The sequence below is a fragment of the Uloborus diversus genome, chromosome 5 (genome assembly GCF_026930045.1).
Source record: "Uloborus diversus isolate 005 chromosome 5, Udiv.v.3.1, whole genome shotgun sequence".
In the NCBI taxonomy this organism is placed as follows: Eukaryota; Metazoa; Arthropoda; class Arachnida; order Araneae; family Uloboridae; genus Uloborus; species Uloborus diversus.
In genome coordinates, this window is record NC_072735.1 from 7169019 (window position 1) to 7196813 (window position 27795).

The window sequence follows — 27795 nt, forward strand, 5'->3', positions numbered from 1 at the left end:
GCAAATCTTAGGAAGGTGCTGCAAAAGCTTAAGGAAGCCAATCTGAAGTTAAGCCCGTCCAAATGTAATTTGTTCCGCCGGGAAGTGAACTACCTTGGTCACATCATCTCTTCTGAGGGTGAACAAACCGATCCAGAAAAGGTATCTGCAGTCAAGAGTTGGAGTCGTCCCGAAAACATCCATCAGCTGCGAAGTTTCCTGGGGCTCTGCACGTACTACAGGAAGTTTGTAAAGGGTTTTTCCAACATTGCACGACCTTTTCATAAGCTGACGGAGAGCAAGCAAAAGTTTGAATGGTCCAAAGAATGCGAAGATGCATTTCTACGACTGAAGGAGGCTTTAACATCAACGCCTATCCTCGTCTATCCTCAGCCTGAAAAATCCTTCATCCTGGACACTGATGCGAGCCACGAGGGCATCGGAGCTGTTTTATCCCAAGAAATTGACGGCAATGAACATGTCATCGCTTACTGGAGCAAATGCTTATCAAAGTCGGAGCGAAATTACTGCGTCACCAGAAAGGAGTTACTGGCCATAGTGAAAGCTGTAGAACACTTCCATCATTACCTCTACGGCCGAAAGTTTCTGCTTCGGACAGATCATGCCTCGTTAACTTGGCTTTTGAACTTCAGGAATCCAGAAGGCCAGATAGCCAGGTGGATACAGCGGCTCCAGGAATATGACATGGAGATCAAGCACTGAAAAGGGTTGTTTCACGGTAAAGCAGACGCTTTATCAAGGAGACCCTGTCCTGAGAACTGCAATTATTGTTCCCGAATCGAGAAACAGTATGGACCGACTAGCCCTACTGCCTATCAGGTGACAGTGACTCCAACATCTTCAGAACCTGATCCATGGAGTGACGACCAAGTTCGAAAAGATCAACTTGAAGACCCCGACATAAAACCAATTTTGGAGTTCATGGAGAGTGACAGTCGGCGACCTAGCTGGCAGGACGTTTCCATCTTTAGTTCTGCAACAAAAAGATACTGGGCTTTATGGAATTCACTCCATTTACGGAACGGCGTACTGTACCGAAAATGGGAATCTGATGACGGCAAAACGTCTAGGTGGCAGTTACTACTTCCTCGATCAAGGATTTCAGATGTTCTGAAAGAAATACATAGTAGTGCGACTGGAGGACATTTTGGTGTGTTGAAAACCCTCAATAAAGTTCGGGAGCGCTTCTTCTGGAGCAAGGCGAAGGATGACGTGGAGAAGTGGTGCCATTCTTGTGACGCCTGTTCTGCTCGTAAAGGACCGAAGAAAAGAAGCAGAGGGAAGCTACATCTGTACAACGTTGGAGCTCCTTTCGAACGAATTGGGATCGACATCCTGGGTCCGCTACCAAGAACTGCTGATTTGAACAAATACATTTTTGTTTCCATCGACTACTTCACCAAATGGCCCGAAGCATATCCATTCCAGATCAAGAAGCTACCACCTTAGCAGAGACTCTAGTCCAGCATTGGATCTCGAGATATGGAACACCTTTGCAGATCCATTCCGAATAAGGGAGGAATTTCATCTCTGCTGTGTTTAAGGGCCTATGTCAAATTCTCGGAATTGAGAACACTTGGACAACACCACTGCACCCACAATCGGACGGCATGGTGGAGAGATTTAACCGCACAATCCTGAATAATCTCTCACTTATGGTCTCCAGAAATCAACAGGATTGGGACAAGAAGCTACCTTTGTTCCTGCTGGCCTACCGCAGTGCTGTCCACGAGACTACCGGATATGCCCCATCTCAGATGCTCTTCGGACGAGAGCTTCGGCTACCTTGTGATCTCGTCTTCGGTCGTCCTCCGGATGCGCCTGCATCGCCTGAGGAGTACATCCAGGATCTCCAGGCCCGGTTGGAAGACGTTCATAACTTCGCACGAGAGCGAATCAACATCGCGGCGGAGAAGATGAAGACCCGATACGACACAAGGTCTACTGGACATGAATTCAACGAAAGCGACAAGGTTTGTTATGGAATCCCATCCGACGGAAAGGTCTGTCACCCAAATTGCAGTCGCATTGGGATGGACCCTACAAAGTCCTTAACCGACTAAATGACGTCGTAGTGAGGATCCAAAAATCACCTAATGCAAAACCTAGGGTTGTACATTATGATCGGTTAGCCCCATAGTATGGCCATAGTTCATGAGTATTACGTAAACAACAATGGTTGATAACATAAAAGTTGTAGATATTTTTTTTTGCTTTTAATGTTTAGTAATATTTCTTGTTATTAGTGTGTTTCCTATGCATTATTGGTTATTATTTAATGTGTGTATTTGTGAACATGTGATAGAAGTTTGGCACCCTTTCTGGGGATTGTACTGCCCGGGACGTGCAGTCCTTAGGAAGGGGGCAATGTTACAAATCCTGTAAATAGTAATTATTGTAGTAACGTAACCTGTAAATAGTTTCCCGTAATGAATATACAACCCCTTTTCATATGGCTAAAGTATACGAACCCCCTATTTCCTTTTTGTTCATTGATAAAATTTGATAACGGTCTACTATTTTCCAGAAGCGTGTGGAATATTTGAGAGATTTCTTTTCGGTGTGTATATAAGCCGTTACGCTGGATAAAAAGTTAGTTTCGATTGATATTTCGAACTGAGAGCGTATTTGCTCTGTTTATTGCGAGGCATTTCGCTGTGTTGTTTTCGTGTTTGGAAGTAAATACGTGTGTAAACGTTGAGTTTATGGTGTTGTGTGATAATTGATTAATTGCTGATGAATAATTTAGCAGTTGTTGACGATATCTCCTGTACATAGTGTAAATAAAGCTCCTGTATTTTTATCAAGAACTGTGTCTTCATTTCAAGACAGTGGAAGTCGCACCGAATCCGTTACAATACTTTAAATGCTTCAAAGCGTTTTCAGAAGCGTTAATTAAGTTTTATCAACACAATATAACTTGTACAATCCTGTCTAGTGCCTCCAGTTACTAATATAACCTAAACTACTAACATACCATTAAAAGATTCTATTAAAGGTCATTAAACACATAATAATAAACTATTTAGCAATGAATTATTAACTAATAGTATCTGACTTGAAAACGGAAAAATCAAAACATAAAAATATAGATTTAAAAAAGAAATAATATGATGGAGAAGTAATTTAAAACGAATAAAAATGAAGGCATTAGATACGTAAATGATTCATAAATAAATTCAGAACTGAAAATTAAGAAAGAGAGTAAAATGAGACTGAATTGCGTTCTCCACGGTATTTTATTTCAAAAATCTTTAAATTATAAATAAATTGAAACGAAAACTAATTACTCAAATTAAGTGTAAAAGTTTAATCGCTTTCAACGGTTTTCCTCTGTGAATTCCAGTTATCTCTCGCCTTTTTTTCAAACTTATGTTTTTCGTCAATGTAAGAGCATTAAAGCGTATTAATGGAAAAATATAAGGAAACGAAATAAATATGAGGCAACGAAAAAGCGATAATTGATGAATAACACAATTTCTTTGTCGCATTTATTTTTCATTGCACATACCTGTTTATGCGTAACAAAATACATTTGTAATTAGGTAAATGTAGTGTAGGGAAAAGGGGAGACATTCATGAGCATGGTAAGTTTTGCTAAGATAACTTCAAGTAATGGCAGTATTAGTCCTACGACTTTGCGAAACCTTTAGTGTAATGAAACCTTTTGTGAATCTGTGGTAACAACTTTTTTATTTTAGCAAGAGTAGTGCCTTCTTCAAGTGAAAACATATTTATGACAATGTTTATTACTTTTTACTGAATTAAAAGTACTGTTACAAATTCTGTAAATAGTAATTATTTTTGTGATTAATTTGTCGTAATCTAGCTAAATTAGGAGTTTACTAAATTATCTTTCATCTAAAATTATTGTAGTAACGTAACCTTTAAATAGTTTCCTGTAATGAATATACAGCCCCTATACATTCGGCTGAAGTATACGGTCCCTTATTTTTCATTGATAAGGTTTGTGAACCTGTGTTTTTAATCAAAAACTGTGTCGTCCTTTCAAGAAAGTTGGAAGCCGCACCGGATCAGTTACAGTACTTTATTTTTACGTATGAAACCGAACGTAGATGATGAGCATTTGTGAACACAATATTTGGGACGGATGTGAACAAAACCCGTGTACTTCTTTATTACTAGAAAGTCGCCCGTCATGGTATGACGGGTGAAAATTGTTTCTCAGTTAAATGAAGCAATTGCCTGTTTGATGATATTTTGATAGTTGAAATGTTAACCCTAATACCAGTGGATTAACCCCAGTAGATAGCGTATATTCGCATCTCCAGAGCTCCAATACGCTACCTTACTGTGGTTTTCAATACTACCGAAAAAAGTAAAACATTCCATTCCACGTGTTTTCTTTGGGGTAAATTACAGGCTTCAGATAGTTTATAATGTAATGTAATTTCAGAACAATAGAAAAGAAAGCTTCCTACAAACACTATGATAAATTACTGTCATTCACTAATCTTCAAAGCAAGTTATAAGTTACAGCATTTGTTTACCTTTTTCATCCGCCATTCGGCAGCGGCTGCAGCGCCTCCTATAATTTATTGGAGTTGCGAATTGTTTTGGTTCCTTCGTTTGCCTAAAATGAGTCTTACCAGTAAGACTTTTAATTCGCCGGATGAGTTCAGCCTTGTCACAATAAAGCGTTTCCATGTATGTCAAACATTACCGAAACATATTATCAAATTATCATACCGTGGCGCGAGTTTTATTGTTGAAACACGTGGGTAACTTCCTCATCGGCTATTATTTATATGAGGATTAGTGTTTGTGCAGGATACGATATCTTTTTTTTTTAATTTTTACACACTTAAAATTGTTGTTTTTATGTGATCAATTTCCGCATTTATTATTAACTGTTTGTATTCTATTGTTTTAATTTAGTTTCATTTATTTTGTTATTTTTATATGAAACAATTAGTCAACAAATTAGTGTTATCTAACAGTTACACAAAATAAATGTAACATCTTTCATTTCAAGCAATTATTTAGCTTAGTTTGAATGTTTCTATGCAGAGTTATCTTCAAGTTGTAATAGTCATAAAAGACAGTATGAACACCATTCATGTCATAACATAGATGAATTATACCATGGAATTCTGACGTTTTTCCGATATTCTCCGGAGTCAAGACGGTAAAGACGTGTTCTACAGCTGCCCTCTGGGTTATGTGCTACCGATTGTTTTTAACTTGTTGCCTTATTAAACACGTGCGGAAATTTATGGTGTGTGCAATTTCCTGAATAAGATTTCCTTTGCCGGTGCATTGGAAGAGGTTCTGCATACGAGGCGTGTTTTTAAAGTAAGGTCCGTTTTGAAATAAAAAATAACGAGTACAGATGGAGCAAAGAAATTTATTGCACAAAAATCTACCACCCTTACTCTATTTTTCGACATTGCTCCCGTGATTTTCCAAGCATTTGTCATAGCGTGGTACAGGTTTTTGTACACCTATTCGTACAAAGTTGCCGCCTGTATAGTCAACCATGAGAACTCTTACAGGGATTTGGCTGAGACGTTTTTGAGCATGCTTTGGTCTGCCACAATCTCGCTCGCAGCAACTTTTGTTTGTTTCGGCATCTAAAGTCTTTCCTAGGAGGTATGTGGCACAGCAGTAATAATGAGCTCAGAGAACATGTTACCCCATGGTTGACTACACAGGCTGCAATTTTCGACGACCAGGTGTACAAAAACCTATACCACACTATGACAAATGCTTGGAAACCCACCCTTACTCTATTTTTCGATCTGGCTCCCGTGATTTTCCAAGCATTTGTCATAGCGTGGTACAGGTTTTTGTACACCTATTCGTACAAAGTTGCCGCCTGTGTAGTCAGCCATGAGGACTCTTACAGGGATTTGGCTGAGACGTTTTTGAGCATGCTTTGGTCTGCCACAATCTCGCTCGCAGCAACTTTTGTTTGTTTCGGCATCTAAAGTCTTTCCTAGGAGGTATGTGGCACAACAGCAATAATGAGCTGAGAGAACATGTTACCCCATGGTTGACTACACAGGCGGCAATTTTCGACGACTAGGTGTACAAAAACCTATACCACACTATGACAAATGCTTGGAAAATCTCGGGAGTAATGCCGAAATATAGCATAAGATTGGTAGATTTTTGTGCAAAAAATTTCTTTGCTCTATCTGTGCTCATTCTTTTTTTTATTTCAAAACGGACCTTACTTTAACCCTCTGAGAAGTCCCGTTCTGACGTTGAAGCGGAACCGTTTTTCAGCGGGAACAAAACAAGCAAGCTTGAAAAATAAAGTTTAGGTACAATTGATTACAAAAGTGTAAAAGAATGAAGCGTTTACATTTCTTGTCCTTTACTTGCCCGTTGCCGTATTGGGTATGTAATAGGTTTCTTATTAAAAAGATTTCTTAAAAGTTTGATTTTTTTTTTTTTTTTTTTAAATCTCGTTCATGCGTGCCTTGTTCACCTGTTCCCTCACCCAAAGGAGCATATCGTCGCCTCAGAGCAACCGTAAGACATCTAATCACAGGAACAACTGTAAGATATCCTAGTGTTGTTCTATATGAAAGAAAAAATACATATTTTTAATGCCATGAAGAAAAGATAAATAAATAAAATATAAAAAAATCTTTAAAAATTTTTAAAAAAATGCCTTCCTTTCCTTAAAAAAAAAATTGCGATATTTTTTTAAATAAAAAAATTAAAAAATGTACCTGCACAAACTCAACAATGTGGTGCGTGCTTGTTCTTTTTTCGGATAAATTTAAACTAATTTACCTGAGGGAACTCAACTATAAAATAATTTACAAAGATGATTCGCTATACTTCAAACTGTTATAATGCCTAGTCATCTTCATCTTCTTCATATATCGACTATTGGCAAAAGCTGTAGTAGTTTATAGCCTTAGCTAAATTCAATTTTTGAGTAGTGCTTCACTTGGTAAAGTATGTTCAGTTAAAACAGTCTTTTTTTTTTTCCTGGCTTGTGTTTGGATTTATGTTGCTTTATAAATTACAGAAATAAATGCTTGTTCACATTATGTTTAACTGAAATTGTATTTTCATAGTTTAGTTCGTAATAAACTATGTTCATCGTAAATATTGGGTAATGACTTTTTAATGTGTTTAGCTCGCATTTCGGTGAGTATATGGCCGCAGAGACAAGTCCTAATCATCGGGCAAGAGGCGACATTCAACTGCAACGCCACTGGATACCCTATTCACAATATGTCGTGGAAGAGAAACCAGAGACCACTATTGTCAAACAGCAGGGTTCGACTTTTGTCACGTGACGTCATGCACATATCGTCTGTTAGAAGGGAAGACGCTGGGATGTATCAATGTTTCGTCTACAATGAGATTGATGTAGCTCAAGGTACTGCAGAGCTAATAATATCTGGTAAGCATTATTTTATATCTAGTAAAGAAAAAAGTACCGCGTATTGCTGATATTCTCTGCTCCCCCCCCCCCATGCTTCGAAAAAAATAAAAAAACAAATAACTAAAACAAACTATATATAATATATATATATAGTGATACCTACACATCTCATTCTTCAATTTCAAAAATCATCGATATTCCTGTTTACTGTCTGACCACAGATTGTATGGAAAGACAAGCATCCGTGGATGGACCGGAATCAGCCGGAAATGGACGAATCTATTTTTTTTTTTTTACCGATGTCAGCTTTTGCAGAAGCAGAGTCTCATTCAAATGAGCGGAATACGCCCAACAAATGTTTACTTTTCCCCCTTATTCACATCGATTCGTCTTATCTAGACATTTGAAAATTCCATGCAATCCGTGATTGGACAGTACTTGCTACTCAATAACTAGTAACTTTTGTTGTTAAACACTACCTAAAATCGTGTTATACATTTTATATAATGCTTCATATATTTTGCAACACTTCGCATGTTAAAACCTACTACTACTACTACTATTACTGTTAATATTTTAGTTTTTTTTTTTTTTTGTTATTATTATTAATATTGTTATTATTTTTATATATTGTTATTTTTATTATTATCATTTATGTTATTGTTATTGTTTATTTTTAGTATTATTATTAGTACTTTATTTATTTATTATTATTATTAATATTATTTTTATTATTTAAAAAAAGAATATTATTATATTATTTTAGATATTAGAATTAATTAACAAAATTTCTACCGTGCTAATTACAAGAGACTTATCTGCAGCTGCGCTCAAAATGAGGATTTTTTTCGTCTCGGGCCTCCATATATTTGATTCATACTCCACTTTTACAGAAATACTATTTTGAATACTTCCCGTGCCGTGCCCCCGTAGTATATGTTACAAAGAATCACCTGGGGACAATAACTCAATTTTGGTGAAAAGTGCAGAATGCAGATACGATTTCTGTGCTTAGCACGGAAGAATAACTCTACATTTTTTTTTTAAATCTATATTAATCGACTAGAGTAATTACATCACGAGGCTGTACTGTACCTTATCCATTAGTACAAAATAAAACATAAACCAACATCATGTACAGAAGTTTTTTACATAAGTAAAAAATATGTAAACATAAAAAGTTAAATTTTAAAATAGTTGTCAAATGGTCATTTTATTTAAAAAATCCTAAAAGTGTCTTCAAATGCATATACCTTCTTTATTGTCTTTAGTTTCCCCTTTCACGAAAAGCATCATTGTATTTTTCCTCTCTTGAAGATGTGGCCCCGACTTTGATTACCGCTTTTACGGAGAAAACTGCAAAACCAGGAGATACAATCTCTTTAAATTGCGTCACTGCCGGTAATCCACTTCCGCTCCTCACTTGGCACAGAGACGATGTCCCCCTGCCGCCGGGCCCCCGAATTACCGCAGCAGATCGTGTGGACGACTCGGGACACGTGATTGGCATCCTCAACATCAGCGATGCTCGAGTCGAAGACGGCGGAGAATATCGATGTCAAGGCGATAACGATATTGGGAGTGCTTTCCATGCGGCACGTCTCAATATTTATGGACCGCCATTTGTCCGGGCCATGGGGAATGTGACTGCAATTGCTGGCCGGGATCTCAAGATCCGCTGCCCCTATGGTGGATATCCCATTAAGGGGATTAAATGGTATAAAAGTAAGTTTTTTTTAATCAGATTTGCAGTTCGATGAAAGAAAATTAGCAGTAGAAAATAAAATAGTTAACAACAGGTTCAAATAAGTTACAGAGAAAATGGGGTTCTTGTTTGCTAGTAATGACTTAATGTACGCGTGAGTACCCTTGTTCAAACTAATGTGATCAAGAAATAATTTTTTTAGGTGGAAATGGCATTATCAGCATCATGCAGTGGCTACAAGTGTAGCTGGGCAATTTCATGAGATGAACAGGACATTTGAAGTAGTTTTTTCAGTAGATTTTGTTTCATAAATACAAGTAAAACAAGCGAGAAATTTACTCTTCGATAGCAACCGTAAAGATTTGGCACAAGAGCAACCCAAAACATTCAAAGTTATTGTTTAAAAAAATGAAAAATATGCAATAAAATGCCCGTGGTGGAACGGGACTTGTATCAGTCCCGTTCTGTCATGGGCAAATCGGCATATATGCCAATGCGAATGATATACATTCATTGTATATCGTTCAATTATTTTTTTTAAAATAAAGAATTTTTAATGTGCTACATAGTTCTCATGACAAATCTTCACTGTTGCTATCAAAAATTAAAAGAAAATATATTTTGTTTTATTTGTACTTATAAAACAAAAACTACACACAAACCTACTTCAAACGGTCAGTTTTGTCACATGGAATGTCTCTGCTTGTTGAGATACACTGCGTTATTACAAAGGTGTTTTTCCTCCCCTGAGTTTTTTTTTTTTTTTTTTTTTGTCTAGTAAGTATCCGAAAATGCTGTGCAATTTCAAACATGGATTTTGAACTCCTATTATCAATACTAAAAATTATCTTAATCAATGAGACACTGCTAGACATTTTAAAGTAAGCGTAAGTGCAGTCAAGACTGTTAAGTTCGAAAGGAAGTTGGTTGAAGTTTACCTCATGGAAAACGTCGTTGCAGCTGAAAAATGCTAGATACGTTGAACTTTTTGCCCGTAGCAAAATAAATATTTAAATGACTATGGTTTTTGGTTTTCAAAAGACTTGCGAGGTGCTTGTGTCATTCTACAGGGCTCAACAGACAAAGACTCACGGGTTTCTTGTAGCCATTTTATTTTCCAAATTAATTTTCACAAGAGTGTAGAGATATATCTAGTTGTACCTTTATGCGTTAAAAATATGTAAAACAAAACTGGAGAAAAATTAATTAGAGGCTCACCATCTAGTTTCTGATGCAGTAAAACCTGGCAAGCTGACCAACCTTGTAAGTTGACCGCTAAAGTACAGCGTCAAAAGTGGTCAACTTAAACCGGTTTCGCTCTATCAAATTTGTACTCTAATAAAAAATTATAATAAAATTTGTATTTTTTGATAATAAACGTAAAGTTTCTTAATCTACATAAACCAAAACAAAATATTCCCGGCAGTAAAAATACTTGAAAATGTTACGCGACATATTGCTTCAACGTAAGATATAGGGGATGATAGCTCAAAGCGGATAGGTTAACGAAAAACGATCGAAAACTAGTTTTTGTCCGTTTATCGAAAAAATAATTGGCATCTTCAAGATTTTCTAGCAGGGATCGTGATCTTTAAAATAAAAAAAGTGAGTCTTGCTTTATTTCAAACCCAGTATTTATTTATTATAAAATATTAATGAATCTTGAAAAACCGCTTTGCCCTACCAGGGGGCCTAAAGCCAGTAAGCCGATCGGGTAAAGCGGAAACTTAGCTAATTGTATTTGGTACATTTGGAGGGGGGGGGGATCAGAAAAATATGAAGTAAGAAATAACTGAATTAACTGAATAGCTAACTGCCATTATAGATGTAAAAAAAAGTTAGATTTCCAATTTAAATTGGATAAGTATAAGTCAGCACGTTTGTTTATAAAACATAGAGAAATAAAACTGGTTAACAAGATTTCTGTTCCTCAATAATTAAGTGGTGACTTTTATATTTTAGAGGTTGTTGCAAAAGAATATGCAAATAAAATTATTCCATCACCCACGGTTTTTTGAAATATCCAAATTTTTTAAAATCTCAATTAAATGATATTTATCCAACACATGTACAATATTCTTGTCAATTACCATTTTATATAAACAATTACAAAGCTTAAAACTAATATAAAACACAAAAAATATACATTGCTTAAAATAGTTTAGAAGAATGAGCGATTTTTTAAGAAAAAATAATAATACTTGTTTAAAAAAAATCTTATATTTCATACTTTATATAGCTGTAAATGCCTTAATTGCGGATTCTCTCTTATACAGACCCTATCACAAACTTCCCTAACAAGATTCTAACAGTTATCCCGAGCTTATTATGAATGAACTGTCCTTGATATTGCGCTTCAATTGTAGAAATTTCCTGTTAAACGCACTTCTCATGCTCGTCGTTCACAGCTCCCATACTTTCAGGGGGGAAATTAAGCTAGAAGCCGAAAAAAAAAAAATCCATGACATTGAACGTCCTAATTTTCTATAACTTTTTAGCAAGTCCTTAATTATATTCAGTAAATTACCGCCCAATAGCCGGGGCTAAAGCAGAAATACATGAAATACACCGCCAGCTCAGTCATTTCCAGCCGAGGACCGCAGTTTCGTGCTTTTTAGCACTCATCAGTCCGGCATAGGAAAGTGACTGAGCTGAAGATGGAAAACCTCTTAAGGAAGCCAAGAGTGCCAAACAAACTGGTAGCTAATGTAGAATTAGCGCAGACCAGACGCTGCTGTCCTCGGCTGGAAATGACTGAGCTGGCGGTGTATTTCATGTATTTCTGCTTTAGCCCTGGCCATTGGGCGGTAATTTACTGAATATACCATGCCTTGCCATCTTCGACCTGAACCGAGCCATTGCTTCGGTCACTCGTCTGGTCTGCTAATTTTATATTAGCTACCAGGTTTGTGTTCGCACTCTTGGCTTCCCGTAAGAGGTTTTCCATCTCCAGCTCAATCACTTTCCTATGCAGGGCTGATGAGTGCGTAAAAGCACGAAACTGCAGTCCTCGGCTGGAAATGACTGAGGCTGGCGATTTATTTCATGTAATTTTTTAATTACTTTTTCATATTTAGGACTTCTATTGTTTCCTATGAATTGTGTCACAGCATTTTAAAAATCAAACCATGCTGTTTTTCCTAAATCACTTAAACTAGCTTCAAAATGTTGGTCCTTCATAAGCTTTCTTAAATATGGGCAAATGAAAATATCCTCCTTAATTCTTGCATAAAAGAGTGATGGGAACGAACTATTCCTACAAATATTGAAATCCACACCCTTTTTTATTCATTACTTTAACAAAATTCTTCATTAATTTCAACTTTATGTGTGAAGGTGGGAGAATATTATTTTTTCTGATCAATTAGAGGGGGATTTTTGTTTTTACGCGCAATATATTGTTTATGCTCTGGTCATTTCTTTTTGATGTAATGTTCATGCTTCGGCCTTCTGTCCCAACTTGCACAGAAAATAACAGTATTTTGTCTAACCGATTCGCAGACCAATGAGAATGGTAATTACGAGGGCAATTCGGAAAGTAACCACCGTTTGGACGTGGCGCTGGAAGTGCGGTTCGGAGCGCCCTCAATCGAATGCACGAGCAATCTGTGGTCAAGTAAACTTCCACTGGGAGACTGAGAGTGCTGTAGGAGCAAGCGCTGTTTATAGCGTGACAAAATGAGTGTCGCCATAGAAAGTCCCGCCAAATGTGAGGTGCGAGGAGTGATAAGATTTGTTTTGGCCAAAAAATGTCAGCAGCGGATATCCATCGTGAATTGCGTTCCGTATACGACCCAACCATTATGAGTGGTGGTGTAGTGCGTCAGTGTTGAGCAAGTTCAAATGGGATATGTATCCCCATCCTCCCTACAGCCCAGACTTGGCTCCTTCTGATTACCATCTGTTCACTGCAATGAAGAAGTGGCTTGGGGGACAGCATTTCGCTGACAACGAGGAACTTAAAAGCGCAGTGACACATTGACTTAAATCAAAGGCGGCCGCTTTTTTATGCAGATAGAATTGATAAATTGGTAAAACGGTACAACAAGTGCCTAAATAATTGCGGCGCCTACGTTGAAAAATAGATGAGAGTTGTACCTTTGATATGTAAATAAATGTTTTTCCTCTGTGCTGGTTTATCTTATTTACAGCGATTCAGAGGTTACTTTCCGAATTGCCCTCGTACTTTACAAACTGTATATATGCTCCAATTATGATGTGAGTAGTCAATTTCGTGAAGCAATATCTTCATATTTTCGTAATCTTTTTCAATATCCAAACATAAGCTATTTCAGGGCATTAAAACGGAACGAACGACAACTTCAACAACCATGTTCTAGCGTGAAACCAAAATTATATGGAACGCCTATCGCCACCAACTCAAGGTCACAAAACATAAACCTTATTTTTAAAAAATCCGATTTCTGCTCTCCTGTTACATATCTATTGCTGCAACGAGTGAAAAAATATGTCTATGTATCAAATGCGTTTGAAAGAAAAATGAAGTAAACTTATAAATGCTATCAGTTAGCCTATATAATCCAAAACATATAAATGAAATTTCTTAAAATTGGAGGGTGATAGATAATATTTGCAAACCTATTCTTTTTCAGCACCTTGAAAACTTTAAGAAACACCCAAAGTACATTGAGGAACAGAAAGTTCGTTAAAATTTATTTTTCAGTGTAATTGACTAGATCAATAGACTAGATAATGGACATCTAATTATACTTATCCTATTTAAGTAGAAAATTCAATAAAAAGTCAGTACATTCGCCAAAAAATATAAAAAAAACGACCACAACCGCTTTGCGGTTATACAATTTCAATCTTCATTTTCATTTCATTTCAATATTTTTAATTTCAATAATTACAATCTTAAACTTAATTTAAAAAAACGAACAGAAGGACCATCGTGGTTTATAGGTGATGGTGTCAGAACAATGTTATATTATTATGTAACTTCAGCTCAATTACTTTTGAAAATTTCTCAATTGTTTGAAAATAAAATGATAATAGTGAAAAAAAGCTTCTCAGTAATTCATGGAAACTCTTTTACGTCATTTTAATTTCAACTTATTTTTAAAAAAAATGATTAAAATTTTAAAACATAAAAATACAGTTTAGAATAATTTTGCTGTTCCAGAAAATGCAAAATTTAGCAAAGTAAGGTTAGTGGACAGTGAGAGTATGTAACGTGCTACAGTTTCTTACAGAAATGGTGGCATACACCTTAAGTCTGCCGACAATACAAAGGTCTTAAAATCAATTTCAAACAGTAGCATGGAAGATAAAAACTGGTTTGTTGTTACTTTAGTCATTTATTAAAAATTTAAGAAATAAGCCCTGCGTTTAACAAAACTCCCAAAAGTTCAAAAGAGGTTGAAAATATGTTGCGCAGGTTGGGAAAATGTCAAGTGGTGAACGAGGTATGATGACAGCTGTGTGTTGTGTGAGTGCTATGGTTTTTTTTCTGTTCATCTTAGTTGAAAATAAAACATTTTAGAAAATAAATATCTTTTTCTAAAAATTATTGTTATTTGTAGTGTATACTGATCATCTGTTATAGATATTTGTAAGTTCAGCATCGATTTTTAATTTGAGAATGTGATCCATCGATGGAAACTCGATGGCCCACCCACAGCAACCGGTTGCCGGGAATGAACCACATGCTAAAATATTTATTTTAAAATTTCATTCTTTATATATTGTATATTTATCATGAAAGTGAATATTATTAATAAAAGAGAAGTATACTGAGAAATTGTTCCCATATTTAACATGAAATTTTAGTTGAATTTCCTTTCTAAATAAATCGAAAACAGTTATGTGGTTCATTGACGGCAACTTTTCCTTATGTTTTACAAGATCTAATTGTGAAAGATATAATTGTGTATGATATAACTGTGAAAACGGGTTTTCTCTCTTTAGCTCCAAAGTATGGTGATAAAAGTCAGATCTATTTTTCACTATGCCAGAGATTTATGATTTATAGAAAAATTAAAAAACGTAATAAACATAAATGTATGGCATAAAAAAATCATACGTGCATGTGTGAATAGGTAACGTGGTTTTTCCACGAAATCACACATACATGTGTGATAACGTTGTGCTATTCCCCAAGAAAACCACAATTACATATGTGATAACGTTGTGTGATTCCCCAAGAAAATCGCACATACATGTGTGAGTTTACAAGAAAAAAAATAATGCTTGAAATATTTGAAATGAGATATAGAGCTGTCTTGTTCAGGACAAAATCTCTATTTTCCAGTGTAATAGTAATAATCAGGATTTACCAATGTTTGTTTCATTACTTTTACGTACATAAATTTGAAATAATTAATTCAACTGGCAATCTGCCATTTCAACGAAAATAAACTGTTTTCTCATGAAAAATATAACTAGATGTTTGTACTAAATAATTTCTATAAACATTTTTTCTAAAAGGTTTTGAGTCACTTCGTTCATAAAATTAACTTTATCACAAAACAACAAATAATAAATACAATTTTCGCAATGTTTTTAACGGTAGGGAAACTTATATTTGATGCTGTAAAAAACGATTTTCACATAAATATGCGCATATTTATGAAAGATTACTAAGCTAATTTTAATAATTATGTTTGGTCTAATAAACTAATTTCTATGTAACTAAAGATATTTTTAACCCGTGCGTATAAAACTACTTTAGAAGCTTGATTGCCTCACATTTATCTATATCGAGTCTAAAAAAGAAACATGTTATTACTAACTAAATAAAAATTTCCGCTCAGTTAGAAATTTCGTGTTATTAAGGAAACGTTAACTATATCAGCTTTCAAAAGCTTTTTTTTAGGTAAATCATTTTCTAATATCCCTCTAAGACATTTCTGAGTGGAAACGAAATGCAGTTATGAAATTATTATTCTTAATACCATGACACTGTTTTTTAATTCGTTATTAACTATTAGGTTTTATTTTTTGTTTTGATAGTGTCATTTAAGCTTCTTGATAATCCTAGTACGTAAGCTTGTTGAATGAATTGAGGAAATCGGATTTTGAATAATAATTGACGCTCTTCTGCAAGAAACAAAACGTACATGCCATTCGGTCGCTTAAAAAAATTGAAAAAAAAACTTAGTACTTAATACCAATATCTTAAAACGATACTAATTATTTATACTCTAACGCGTAAGATTAGTTGGTTTATGAATATTTATAAAACAAAATATAGTCAGATATTAAAATAATAGTTAATATTCATTTATGCGTCATTTTATTTCTCAGAATATTCAGTTTTCAAAACTGAAATTGTGTTTTTCTTCGACTTATTGTACGTTTTGGTTAGTTTGCATGAAAGATTTTAGCACGCTATTTTTTTTTTTTTTTTCAATTATCATATAGTTGCAAGGCACTTTCCTAACAAAATATTTCATTTTTTTTTTTGTTTTTCTCATATTTTACTTAAAAGATTTTCACTTAATCTGGATGTTTTCTGAAACATGTTTTTGTTATAGTCTTTGCGCCTCCATCACTGAGAGTGTTGTTTTATTGAGTCCATTCATAACCACGAATAAATTTACCTGTTGCAACTGAAAAAAATGTTTTATGCTATAACATTTGAATCTTAGTCTAAGACGTTGTTTTTCAAACAATATGTCACAAGTAAATGTTTAGTTGGTCTTGAAACTAAAACGAAAGTTATAGCTTATTGTTGGTAAAGTGTGCTGCCATGGACAGGTATGCAACGGAATCTGCAGAATCAAGTTTTCGAGACATTTCAAAGACATTTTTTTGTTTTTGGATTCAACACTAATGTAAAAATGTTGGAATTAGACTTTTTCATTTTTTATATTTTTCAGCTGAAGCCAAAAAGGCAAGCTTTTGCAATAAAGCAACGTAACATACAAAAATGCAAAAAAAAAAAAAAAATTAATAAATAAATAAATAAATAAAAAATAAAATAATAATAAAAATAATAATAATAAATAAATAAATAAAAATAATAATTTGCAGTTAATACCTTTTATCTGTCTTCGTCTATTTCCTAATGTTATAGCTGCTTTGTTTTATTATTTGAGTTTGAGAGTTGTTTTTAAGAAACTGAAACTGCAAATAACTACATGGGGATTCGGTTTAAAGATTGAATGTAAGCAATAGGAAAACAGTAATGCTCTTAATTTTGTTTCTTACCTTTTGAACTTTAGGAAATATTTTATTTCCTCGTTTTGCTGAAGTATGCAGGAAATTCATCTTTAAATATTGCAGATTTTACAATTGTGAAAGCAGCATTTACTAAATTGTACATATTTTTAATCGTATGTAAAATACCTTTCTAGAAAATGTGTCAAATTTAGTTTAACCAGGCAGAAATTTGAAACAAAAAGGACTTTTCGGCACGGTAATTTGTGTCAATACAAATAAGCAAATACCTACATGATTACGGTGCTTGGAATCTAATTTGGCTCTAAAGAATGATATTTTGAACAATAATTATCTGAAATTTGAAGCCCAATGACCTTGAAGATTGATAAATAAATGTTTAATAAGGGAATCTACTTTGTACTACAAGGTGTGAATCAGAAGTTTCAAGACTGATTTATTTCCGAGAAGGGGAGCAGTTGTCTTCGGAACAATGCAGAGAGTGCATCGCTTGTTGCGTGAGTGGTGACCTCGTCGAAAAGTGGGAGATATGAAAGAACATTTTCACGCTGGAGTGCTCCGCCGCTTGATGGATCGAGTCTGCCACGTCCGCCTGCCGATCAAGGACGACTGGATTATCCTCCACGACAACGAGCCCGCTCACACGTCGCTCGCCGACGGCGAAGTTTTAGTCATGTTTAACGTGACAGTACTGGCGCAGTCACCCTACAGCCTCGATTTGCTTTCAACTGACTTTTTCAACGTTCCCCTAATTAAGACAGGTCTTAAAAGGAAGTGATTCGATTTCATCGATGGAAAAAAAAGTCTTACAGCCTTCGACGATAGCCCTAGCCAGCATGTCGCCCGAGGACTTCCAGAAGGATTAAAAACAATGGAAGACCTGCTGGCAGAATTGTATTGATGCTGAAGGATCATATTTTGAAGAATTTTACTGCGCTGTACTTAAACGTCCAATAATTTTCTAGTTTTGAGAGAGTTTTGAATTATACCTTGTATAAGCTATTAACCATGTTATTCTTTTGTTCTATCGACATCTAGAACCTGTAAAAATAAACAAAATCTTATCTTGTAGATGATGTCCTTCTAGCTATGAGTCAAAAGCACAAAATCAGTCCTAGCGGGACACTAACCATCTTGAATGTACAAAGATCCGCAGATAAAGGAGAATACACATGTAAGGTGAAGAGTCCTGATGGACAGCTTGCTTATGGAAAAGTGCATGTTTCTGTTGTAGGTAAATATTAGATTGTGTTATATATTTTGTATAAATTTTTTTTAATAGAAATTTCTAAAACTGGCATTTACTACATTTATAGTTAGTGCTATGCGTAAAAAATGCATCCCCTTTCTGCAGGTATGTTCCATTAAAGCTTAAAAGTCAAATTATTTCATTCTGGCAGAATCTTCAGAAAAAATGGTGAAATTGTCGGGTACATTTCCATTTTTGGAAAGGAGTATTAATTCAACGAAAATTATCATTAATTGATGACAATTTCTCGATAGATTGCTAAAGATTCTGAAGCAAGCTTGATGATATTTGAGACAAAGAGTAGCATTTTAACTGTCTCCCAATTTGACACTAGATTTGATTGTCAATTTTTTGCAATAATTCTCTGAAATATCACTAAGTTAGCAACAAACAATTCACAAATATTTAAGCTTGGCTATGGTTTGCACGCTACTCCTTAATTCATAACGTTACTTCTGTTTTAAATTTACTCCCGAGATCGAAAAATAGAAAAACTTTTAGTAAAAAACATATATAAAGACTGTAATAGGTATGAATACTAACCTCCCCTAGCTATTCAGCAATAATTTAGAACGTAATATAAAAAGAACTATTCAGTGCCAGAATTAGCCACATTTATCTCTTCCAGAGCATTCAGCATATAACATTCAAGTCGCGTATATATTTCACAATTGTACTGCTGAGTGCGGACAAACTTTGTGCATATGAAGGGCTCCACTATTACCTTGAATCAGATATTTTCAAATTTCTGTCAGAGTGTGAACTTTTTACGTTGATTAATGGCTTAATTTACATTTTTGTACATCATAACTTTTTTTCTTCTTCAATTTCACTATCATAATAATTACTGTGATTTTTCTTTAAAAGATAATTACACTCGGTGATTTTGCACAATTGACATTTGATAAACAATTTTTACCTCATATATTTTACTAAATATGATTACTGAATATATGTATTTAGATAGCTCAATTTATGTAATATATTTATTAACTTGTATCATTACTTAGAAAACCATTTTTAAACTTTTCGAACCGAATTTTATGAATAGTAAGTTACCAAATAAACTAATGTTAGTTTCATTATTATTTAGTGAAACAAAAAAGATAATTCTTCATTTAAAAAAAAATTATTATTATTATTATTATTATTATTATTATTATTATTACAATTATTATTATTATTATTATTATTATTATTATTATTATTATTATTATTATTATTATTATTATTATTATTATTACTACTATTACTACTACTATTATTATTATTATTATTATTATTACTATTACTACTATTATTATTATTACTATTATTATTATTACTATTATCATTACTATTTTCACTATTATTGTTCCTATTACTTTAATAATAATAATAATAATAATAATAATAATAATAATAATAATTTCATACTTGAAGCTGATTTAACAAAACTACAACTATGTAAGCTTCTGATTTTTCGTTCTAGTACCACCACTTATTGATGGTTATTATCTGCGGGAGACAATAACAGTGGACGAAGATTCACGAACAAAACTAATGTGTGTAGTTATTAAAGGCGATCCCCCAATCAGATTTCACTGGCTAAAGAATGGACAAACTTTCCTAGCTCATGGAGATACCACCGTGCAGACCTTTGATGACACATCCATTGTAACTTTCAACAAGGTGCTCTCCAATGACAGAGGACGATACACGTGTGTCGCGACAAATCCAGCTTCAACGTTTAATAGAACTATGCAGCTCATAGTGAACGGTGAGTGGGTGTAATACATTAATACTAGAACCTGCTTATAATGAACCCTTAAAGCCATCATATGTTCTCCTTATAACAGAGTGCTCGTAAATAACGGGATCGGGAAAAAAAAATAAAATGGAATTAATTCATGTTGTCATTTTTCTAGAACAAATTGGTTAAATGTTTTGAACCGTATTATTGATTTTTACTTCCTTTTACAAAAAAGGAAGTATTGTATTCGCAAAAAAAATTTCACATAAAAATCAGCACTAATTTTCTTTCTCAACCCCGAATGAATGTTGAGTTTTTTTTTTTTTCGACCCGACCACACATGGATATTTGGCTAGAAACCTACAGACACCCGAAATATCCGTTTTGACGACCCCCAAGTAATTACAACAAATTTTCTCGTGACGTCCGTATGTACGTATGTATGTGCGTATGTGTGTATGTATCTCGCATAACTCAAAAACGGTATGTCCTAGAAAGTTGAAATTTCGTACGTAGACTCCTAGTGAGGCCTAATTGTGCACCCCTTCCCTTTTGGTTGCATTCGGATGTTCCTAAGGGGATCTTTTGACCCTTTTTTTGGGGGGGGGGAATCATCGTTAATTTTGATGTAAACTCAAGGGGTGTTATAATTTGTCGGACACTTGGCGATATATCGCCAGTCTTTTGGTCGCCAAGTTTTGTCCCCAACTTTTCGACAAATTTGGCGATTTTTTTTAAAAATTTGGTTTTAATTTGGCTACTGTTGGTGATATTTAGTGAGTAAACAATTAAAGCATATTAAAATTGCCAGTAATGAGGAAATGACATTAAATTGGAGTAAAAGGAAGTCATGTGATGTACACATTAGCTCGTTTCTCTTGCTATTGAATTTTAACAAATATTCAAGGCACTAAAAACACCGTTGTTTGCTCATACATCCCTGGATGCGAAATAAATTAGTATAAAGTTTTCTGCTCATTAAAAACCATCAAGTATGTCAAGGGTTGTTCGATTTGAAGTTCGTCATATTTGACGTTAACATCGTTTTTTTCATTATTTTATTTTGAGTAAAAATCTCAGTAGCGATAGCGTTAGCTTTAACAAATGTATATTGTTTTAATGTCTACCTATTTCATAAACTATAAAAAAGCCGTCACTAGTACTTTTTGCATTTATGACTCATAACTAACTGTGATTGACTTTGAAGTTTTGCACGATATTTTTGAAGAAACGATAACCTCAGATGCAAGTCAATGAAAATTTAAGAATCGCAACCTAAGCTATAAACGGAAAAGATGCTATACTCCCATTGATGTAACATTGTACTAACCAAATGTTTCTTATATCCTCCTCAAATTCAGGTTACCATTAAATATGCTTTATTGACGTAGGGGTAAAGACTTAAACTCTGAAGAAAAAGCAGGAAAGATTTCAAGTCATTACTTACTAATCGTCACCATCACTGCATTTGAGAGCAAGTATGATATTCTTCTAAGACAAGCGACTGCAGAAGAGTGGCAGAACATTCCTTTAAGTTTCCTAGCTCAAGGAAAATTAACTACAACTTTCAAAACAAACCGGATCGACCTCTCATCCGGACATTTTCTTTCCGTCTTCATGTCATAATTCTGAGAAATAATTAGCCACTAAAAACATTTTAAACAAATAATGCCAAATAAAATATAGGGACAAAGTGTATGATTGCGTCCAGTTCTATCTTAGGGAATCGCCCGAGCTTAGACGATTTTACTGAATGCTCTTAAAATCAAGTTGAAAATAAAAAAGTACATGAACTTAAGTTACATGGACCAAAGTCAAGAAACAATTGAAATTATGATTATCTAGTCAACAATAATTTAACTACTTTGAATAGAAATTACTGACCAGATTTTAAATGATACGGAAAATCTTTCCCATTTGACAGTACGTCACTTCTTACGTAAGTATCTCCTGCTTTCTTTTACTTTTTACAGCATGAAAAATCGTTATCCAAGCGTTTTAAGCATTACAATTAATTTTAAAGATTGTGGCACATGGTAATCAAAAATTTAACTTATCCCATTCATCTATAAACATCCCGTTATTGGTTTTAATTATTTAGATGTAGTATTTTGCGTGTAAAAATAGCCCCTGTAGAACTGTTTTATTTTTCTATTAAAATATGAGTCAGCAGAAATAACAATTACTGATTTCTATCAAGCTCTACTAATTCAGGCGATATTGCTTCCAATAACCAAGATCTTTCTCAGTTTTTTATTTTTTGTCATTTGAATTCCTTGAGAACTATCTCTTATAACAGCGGTTCCCAACCTTTTTCTCTTTGCGAACCCCTTGGAACAAGCAAAAAAGTTCGCGAACCCCCTGATGTTGAAATTAGTAACATGTAAGAAACAATAAAAAAACAGCATGTTTGCTTTCCATTTTTTGCAGCATTTGATTGCAATAAACAAAAATATAATTGTAAAATATCATTAAGTGCAAACATTAATAAAAAGTTAAAACTACATCTACAAGAAAAATTATAAACAAGAAGTTTTATAAACCAACTATTTTTTAAGCATACTTTAAATTGGGGAAAAGATCCTTAATGCGATATTTGTGGCTGTTTGACGGAACAAAGAAACTGAAAGTTTGGTTCAATGTCTGACAATTTGAGTCTTAAATCAGGCTCTGCATTCAATCTGCTTCGGTATTTATCTTTGAGATAAGTATAGGAGGAAAATCCTTTCTCGCACAGATATGTTGTACAAAATGGTACTAAAATTCGAATTGCTTTTTTGGACAAAACGGTATAGTCATTTCTTACACTGAGCCAGAAGTCAATTAACGAGAGCTCTTTAAAGGTAGTTTTCAATGAATTATCACAGGATAACTCGATGAGCATTTCCTTTTCAGGTAATGTCAGGGTGTTCTCTAAGCATGGATTTCCTTAAAAAGGATTGCGTATCCTGTTGTTTGAGAGAGGGACGTTACGCCTATTAGGAAAATACTTGTCAAAAGTTAGTTCAAGATGTTGCAGATGTTCACATACATTTCTTTTAACGCTTTCATCAAGTTTCATTGAGTTTTCTGATAAAAAAACTACTAAGAGAAGTGAAACAAGAAAACTCACCCATTTCCAGGCATTGGATCCAGAAATTCAATTTTTTTACCCTAGCTTCAATTTTATCATATACAACGAAAATATTAACAACTGCACCTTGCAAGGATAGATTTAATTCATTTAATTTTGAAAAGATGTCAGCTAAATATGCAAGCCTTTGCATCCAAAGAGGATCGAATATGCAAGTGGACAAGTGAAATGGATGATCAACAAAAAATGCTTGAACTTCTGACTTCAATTCAAATAAGCGTGTCAAAAATTTTGCCACGGGAAAGCCATCTAACTTATGTGTGAAGAAGTAAAGTAACATGAAGGCTTCTCAATTCCTCACAAAGCGCGTGAAATAGACGGCAGTTTGTGGCACGTGATTTTATGAAATTTAGAATTTTTACCGCATCATTCAAAGTAGCGGATAATTCTGCGGGAATACGCTTACATGCTAATGCTTGTCTATGAATGCAGCAATGAGTCCATTCAATTTTCTCGTTGATCTTCTTTACTCGCACCACAAAGCCAACAAATTTTCCTGTCATTGATTTTGCACCATCCGTGCACACATCCACACACAAAGACCAATCTATTCCGTTTTCTTCAAAGTAACTGTTGACCAGTTCGAAAATTGCTTCTCCAGTTGTGTTGGTTTTCAAAGGTTTTGCAAATAGTACATCTTCTTTAATTGTATCGTTAAAAATATACCTAACATAGACAAGTAATATTGCAGCGTTTGCTACATCAGTCGACTCATCAAGCTGGATCGCAAAATTATTCTCTTTTATTCTATTCACAACGCTATAGCACACGGTCCAATTAAATTTTCTGCAATTGTATGTGGCTGTCCAGATCTTGCAATTCTATAACTGACTCGATATGAAGCTTCAAGGGCCATTTTACTATCTTCGTTGGATTCTAACAGGAACGTAGAGACGCTACACTTTTTATTATATTCCAATTTTCTTTTAAAATATTCGATAGGTTTGTCCTTGTGTGTCGGATGCTTTGTTTCGAGGTGTCTTCTCAGAAGTGACGGTTTCAAACTGCTATTCGCTAGAACTTCGTTGCAGAGAAGACAAAGCGGTCTAGGTTCAGACTCTTCTCCAGTAAAATAAAAGCCCATTTGTAAATAGTCACTGTCATATTTTCGCTTTTTCCTTTTTTCTCCCCTAGTTCACTTTTCTGTTTAGTCGGGGGAGGCGGCAGTTCATTACAGCTATCTATTTCAATACCCTGTGTTGATTCGAAAGTTACTGCTGATGTTGAGGGTTGATCGATTGACTGCTTGTCCATTTGTCGCTCAACCAAACTACCAGTTTTCAACCATCGATCCATAACAGCAGAAAGTTATTAAATCATAAAAATTACCAACACGATTTTAACTTTACAAACAGAGTAGCAGTTCACGTAGCAAAACCAATTGCAAACAAAATCACCTGTTTTCAAGCATCTCTAAAGTATCTCTAAATACGTCTGTTAACAACTATATCCCCAGAACTATGAGCATGCTGATGTTATATATTTTTGAAAACGAACAGATGGGTAAAATCCAGTAATAAATTTTAAGTTTGGAGCCTTTTGCTGTCATGTCTGCTATTCGATGACTGAATTCGACGGAAATTCCCGAGTTATATTTCAACCAGATTAGAAATAATACCCCTATGATGCATTGTTTGAGAATTCTTTATTTTTTTCGACATATGTATATTATGCATATTGTTTGATTGACTCCACGCGATGGCGCCTTTTTAAGGTCATCGTGATCCCCGCCACAGCTTAATACAACGTTTCTGCATGGCGCCTCGCAATAAAGAAGGAAGGATATCTCTTTTTGTTGTCTATCGAAAAAAAAAATGAGAAAATTTCTTTTTAACCAAGATTATAAAACCGCTGAAAGATTTTTTTTTTTTTTTTTTTTTTTTTGAGTTTAATACAAGAGTCTGGCGCGTTTTCAAATTAAAAAAAAAATTTAGTAACTATGTGTGCAAATTGAATATTTTATAATTTTTTACCAAACTGGGAAAAATCCGCCATTGCACCGAAATTTTCGCGAACCCCCTTCTTGCACCTCGCGAACCCCTGGGGGTTCGCGAACCACCGGTTGGGAACCTCTGTCTTATAACATTCAACGAAATAAAAACATGTTTGATTCCATGTCAGAAAAACTTTGACCTGGATCTGATTGTTGTAGTTCCTCCATCATGGATTTTAGAGCCTAAAAACTCTTCTGCTGTGCTTGGTAATGCTGCATGGCTGGACTGCTCAGCAAATGGTTTCCCAACTCCTAGTATCATTTGGAAAAAACTCATTCATCAAGGTAAGGAAAATTTATTTATTTAGTTATTATTTGAAAAATATTTTCTTCGACAATCATTGCGAGTGGTTGAAATGATAGCATCCTATTGACAAGTTTATCTTTATATATTTAACCATCACCACTGTATGGTTTAAAGGAGTTATCAGAAAAGAAACCAAAATCACATATTATTGAGATTTTAAAAAATAATTAAAAAAAAAAACAAATACACAAATGTGTGAGCAAAATTGAGTATTTAGTATGGGTTCGGTGTAGTTAACTCTATGAAATTTTGATTTTATCATTTATAGGTAGCGAGTAACAAAATGAAATAGTAAAATAATGCAATTAGATAAAACATATCCAAGAACTAAAATTAGATTTGTATTCCTTTGTGAATGATAAACACTAATTTCAATCATCCACTTTATGCATTATATTAAAAGTGAAAAGGTGCAGAAGATAAATCTTTTTTTTTCTTCTTTTTTTTTTAAACATTTTTGCTTGCTTTGAAAAAAATCATTATATTCTTAATAGTATTAATTAATATGAAAACATAGCTTTCAAGTACGGATTATGTTGATATTGAGTTTTGGTTATTGACGATAATTTACGGAGTGAATGAGAGAAGTTTTGGTGGCTAAGCTAAATATTGATTTAATTTTCTGTATTTCAATCTCAGATGTTCCGTAATTGTTCAGCCACAATGTATGTGTTATGCTATATTATTTTGTTTATTCGTTTTTACACTTTTTGTCAAACAAACGTTTTTTCATTCATTATGTTTCTAAAAACTTTAGCTAAACCGTTTAAAAAAAAAAAAGAATTGAATCGGTGGAAAACTGGTGAAGTTATGACACTTTATGTGGGAGCCACGCCCCTTTTTCTCACTAAAAAATGCATATAAGAAATGCATACAAAATGCATGAGTAAAAAAAAACATATAATATTTAAATTTTTAATACTAATACCATTTCAAATGGATCATAAGACCTTATTTGTGGTGAATCTGTACTAAAAAATTAATTGTTTATTCAATGATGAAATTTGCAATAGTAATACAGAAAATGTTAATTTCCTCAATACCTAATTTTTGACATAATTACAAAATTCAAACTGCTCCTTGCAAACGAATTATTATTTAAATTTGCTGAAAATTTTTTGCCAAGTATTTAAGTGGTTTGTTAACATTTTGTTGTGAAAGATGTTTCTGTTTGATTAGTTTTCTGGAGTATATTTGCTATATTTTATTGAAATATGAACATATTTTATCGAAAACATCTAGTAGTTTTTGCTCTTTTTTTCTTAGTATTTATCTTTACCACAAAATTTTGAAAAAGTAATTCCAACATCCTAATTTCGGTTGTTTTACGTATCATATTTAGCTAATATTTTATAAATTTGATGAATTTTCGTTTGCAAGGAGTAATACGACAAAACATTATAAAGTCTAAATTTACATTTAAAAAAAAATTAAATAATTCAATGAAATTTTATATTTGAGTTGGTATTAGCATCATGTAACTATGCTGAAAATTTCAAAGAAATTCATTGAAAATTGCTTTAAAAAAATTGAAACCCCCGTATCTCCTCAACAACCAAAATCAATAGTAATTCAGTTCTACCAGTTTGCCTTATTGTTAATATTTACGTGTAGATGCCACAAAAGATGTTTCTAGAGAGTGTTTAAAATATAGGGAAAAAAATGCTGGATTTGAACTAATAAGGATTGTTAGGGACATTTGTCCTAATTATAATTATGACTTTTTGTGGCTAGGATATTTTAAGGAAGATTTTTTGAAATCTGACTCTGTTGTGGATTTTAGAACCGGCTGTTATTTATAGGGGGTGTTTTATAATTCAGATGGGAATTTTTAGGGCATTGTTGTTTTTTGGTGAGTTTTGAGGAGAACCGATGACGTTATTCGAATAGTACTTTTTTTTTTGGGGGGGGGGGGAGGAGGTTTTTTAGATTTTTGTTTTACATACATAATGTATGGCCATTTGGCCACTTTTCCACATAAAATTATTTATAAATAGCAGATCTTTGTTACCTTTGAATAAAGCATTGATTGATTTTTTTTCTATCTGCAAACCGCTGTCCATTTTAATTATTGCATTTAATGAGGTTTTTTTCCTTCATTAAAAAAACTTTAATTGCCATTTAATGCGTTTTGCTGGATTTAATCAGCTAACTAATAC

The 27795-nt window shown here is 33.9% G+C and overlaps 1 protein-coding gene across 1 annotated transcript in view; it reads left to right on the forward strand.

Moving 5' to 3' along the window:
• The window catches only part of LOC129222423 (cell adhesion molecule DSCAM-like), a 100073-nt gene that overhangs the window by 47416 nt on the left and 24862 nt on the right, over positions 1 to 27795 (forward strand). The window contains exons 7-11 of the mRNA XM_054856935.1: positions 7121 to 7390; positions 8690 to 9097; positions 18295 to 18456; positions 19943 to 20230; positions 25489 to 25614. Coding sequence (XP_054712910.1) covers positions 7121 to 7390; positions 8690 to 9097; positions 18295 to 18456; positions 19943 to 20230; positions 25489 to 25614 — 1254 coding nt within the window. The remainder of the gene's footprint in view (positions 1 to 7120; positions 7391 to 8689; positions 9098 to 18294; positions 18457 to 19942; positions 20231 to 25488; positions 25615 to 27795) is intronic.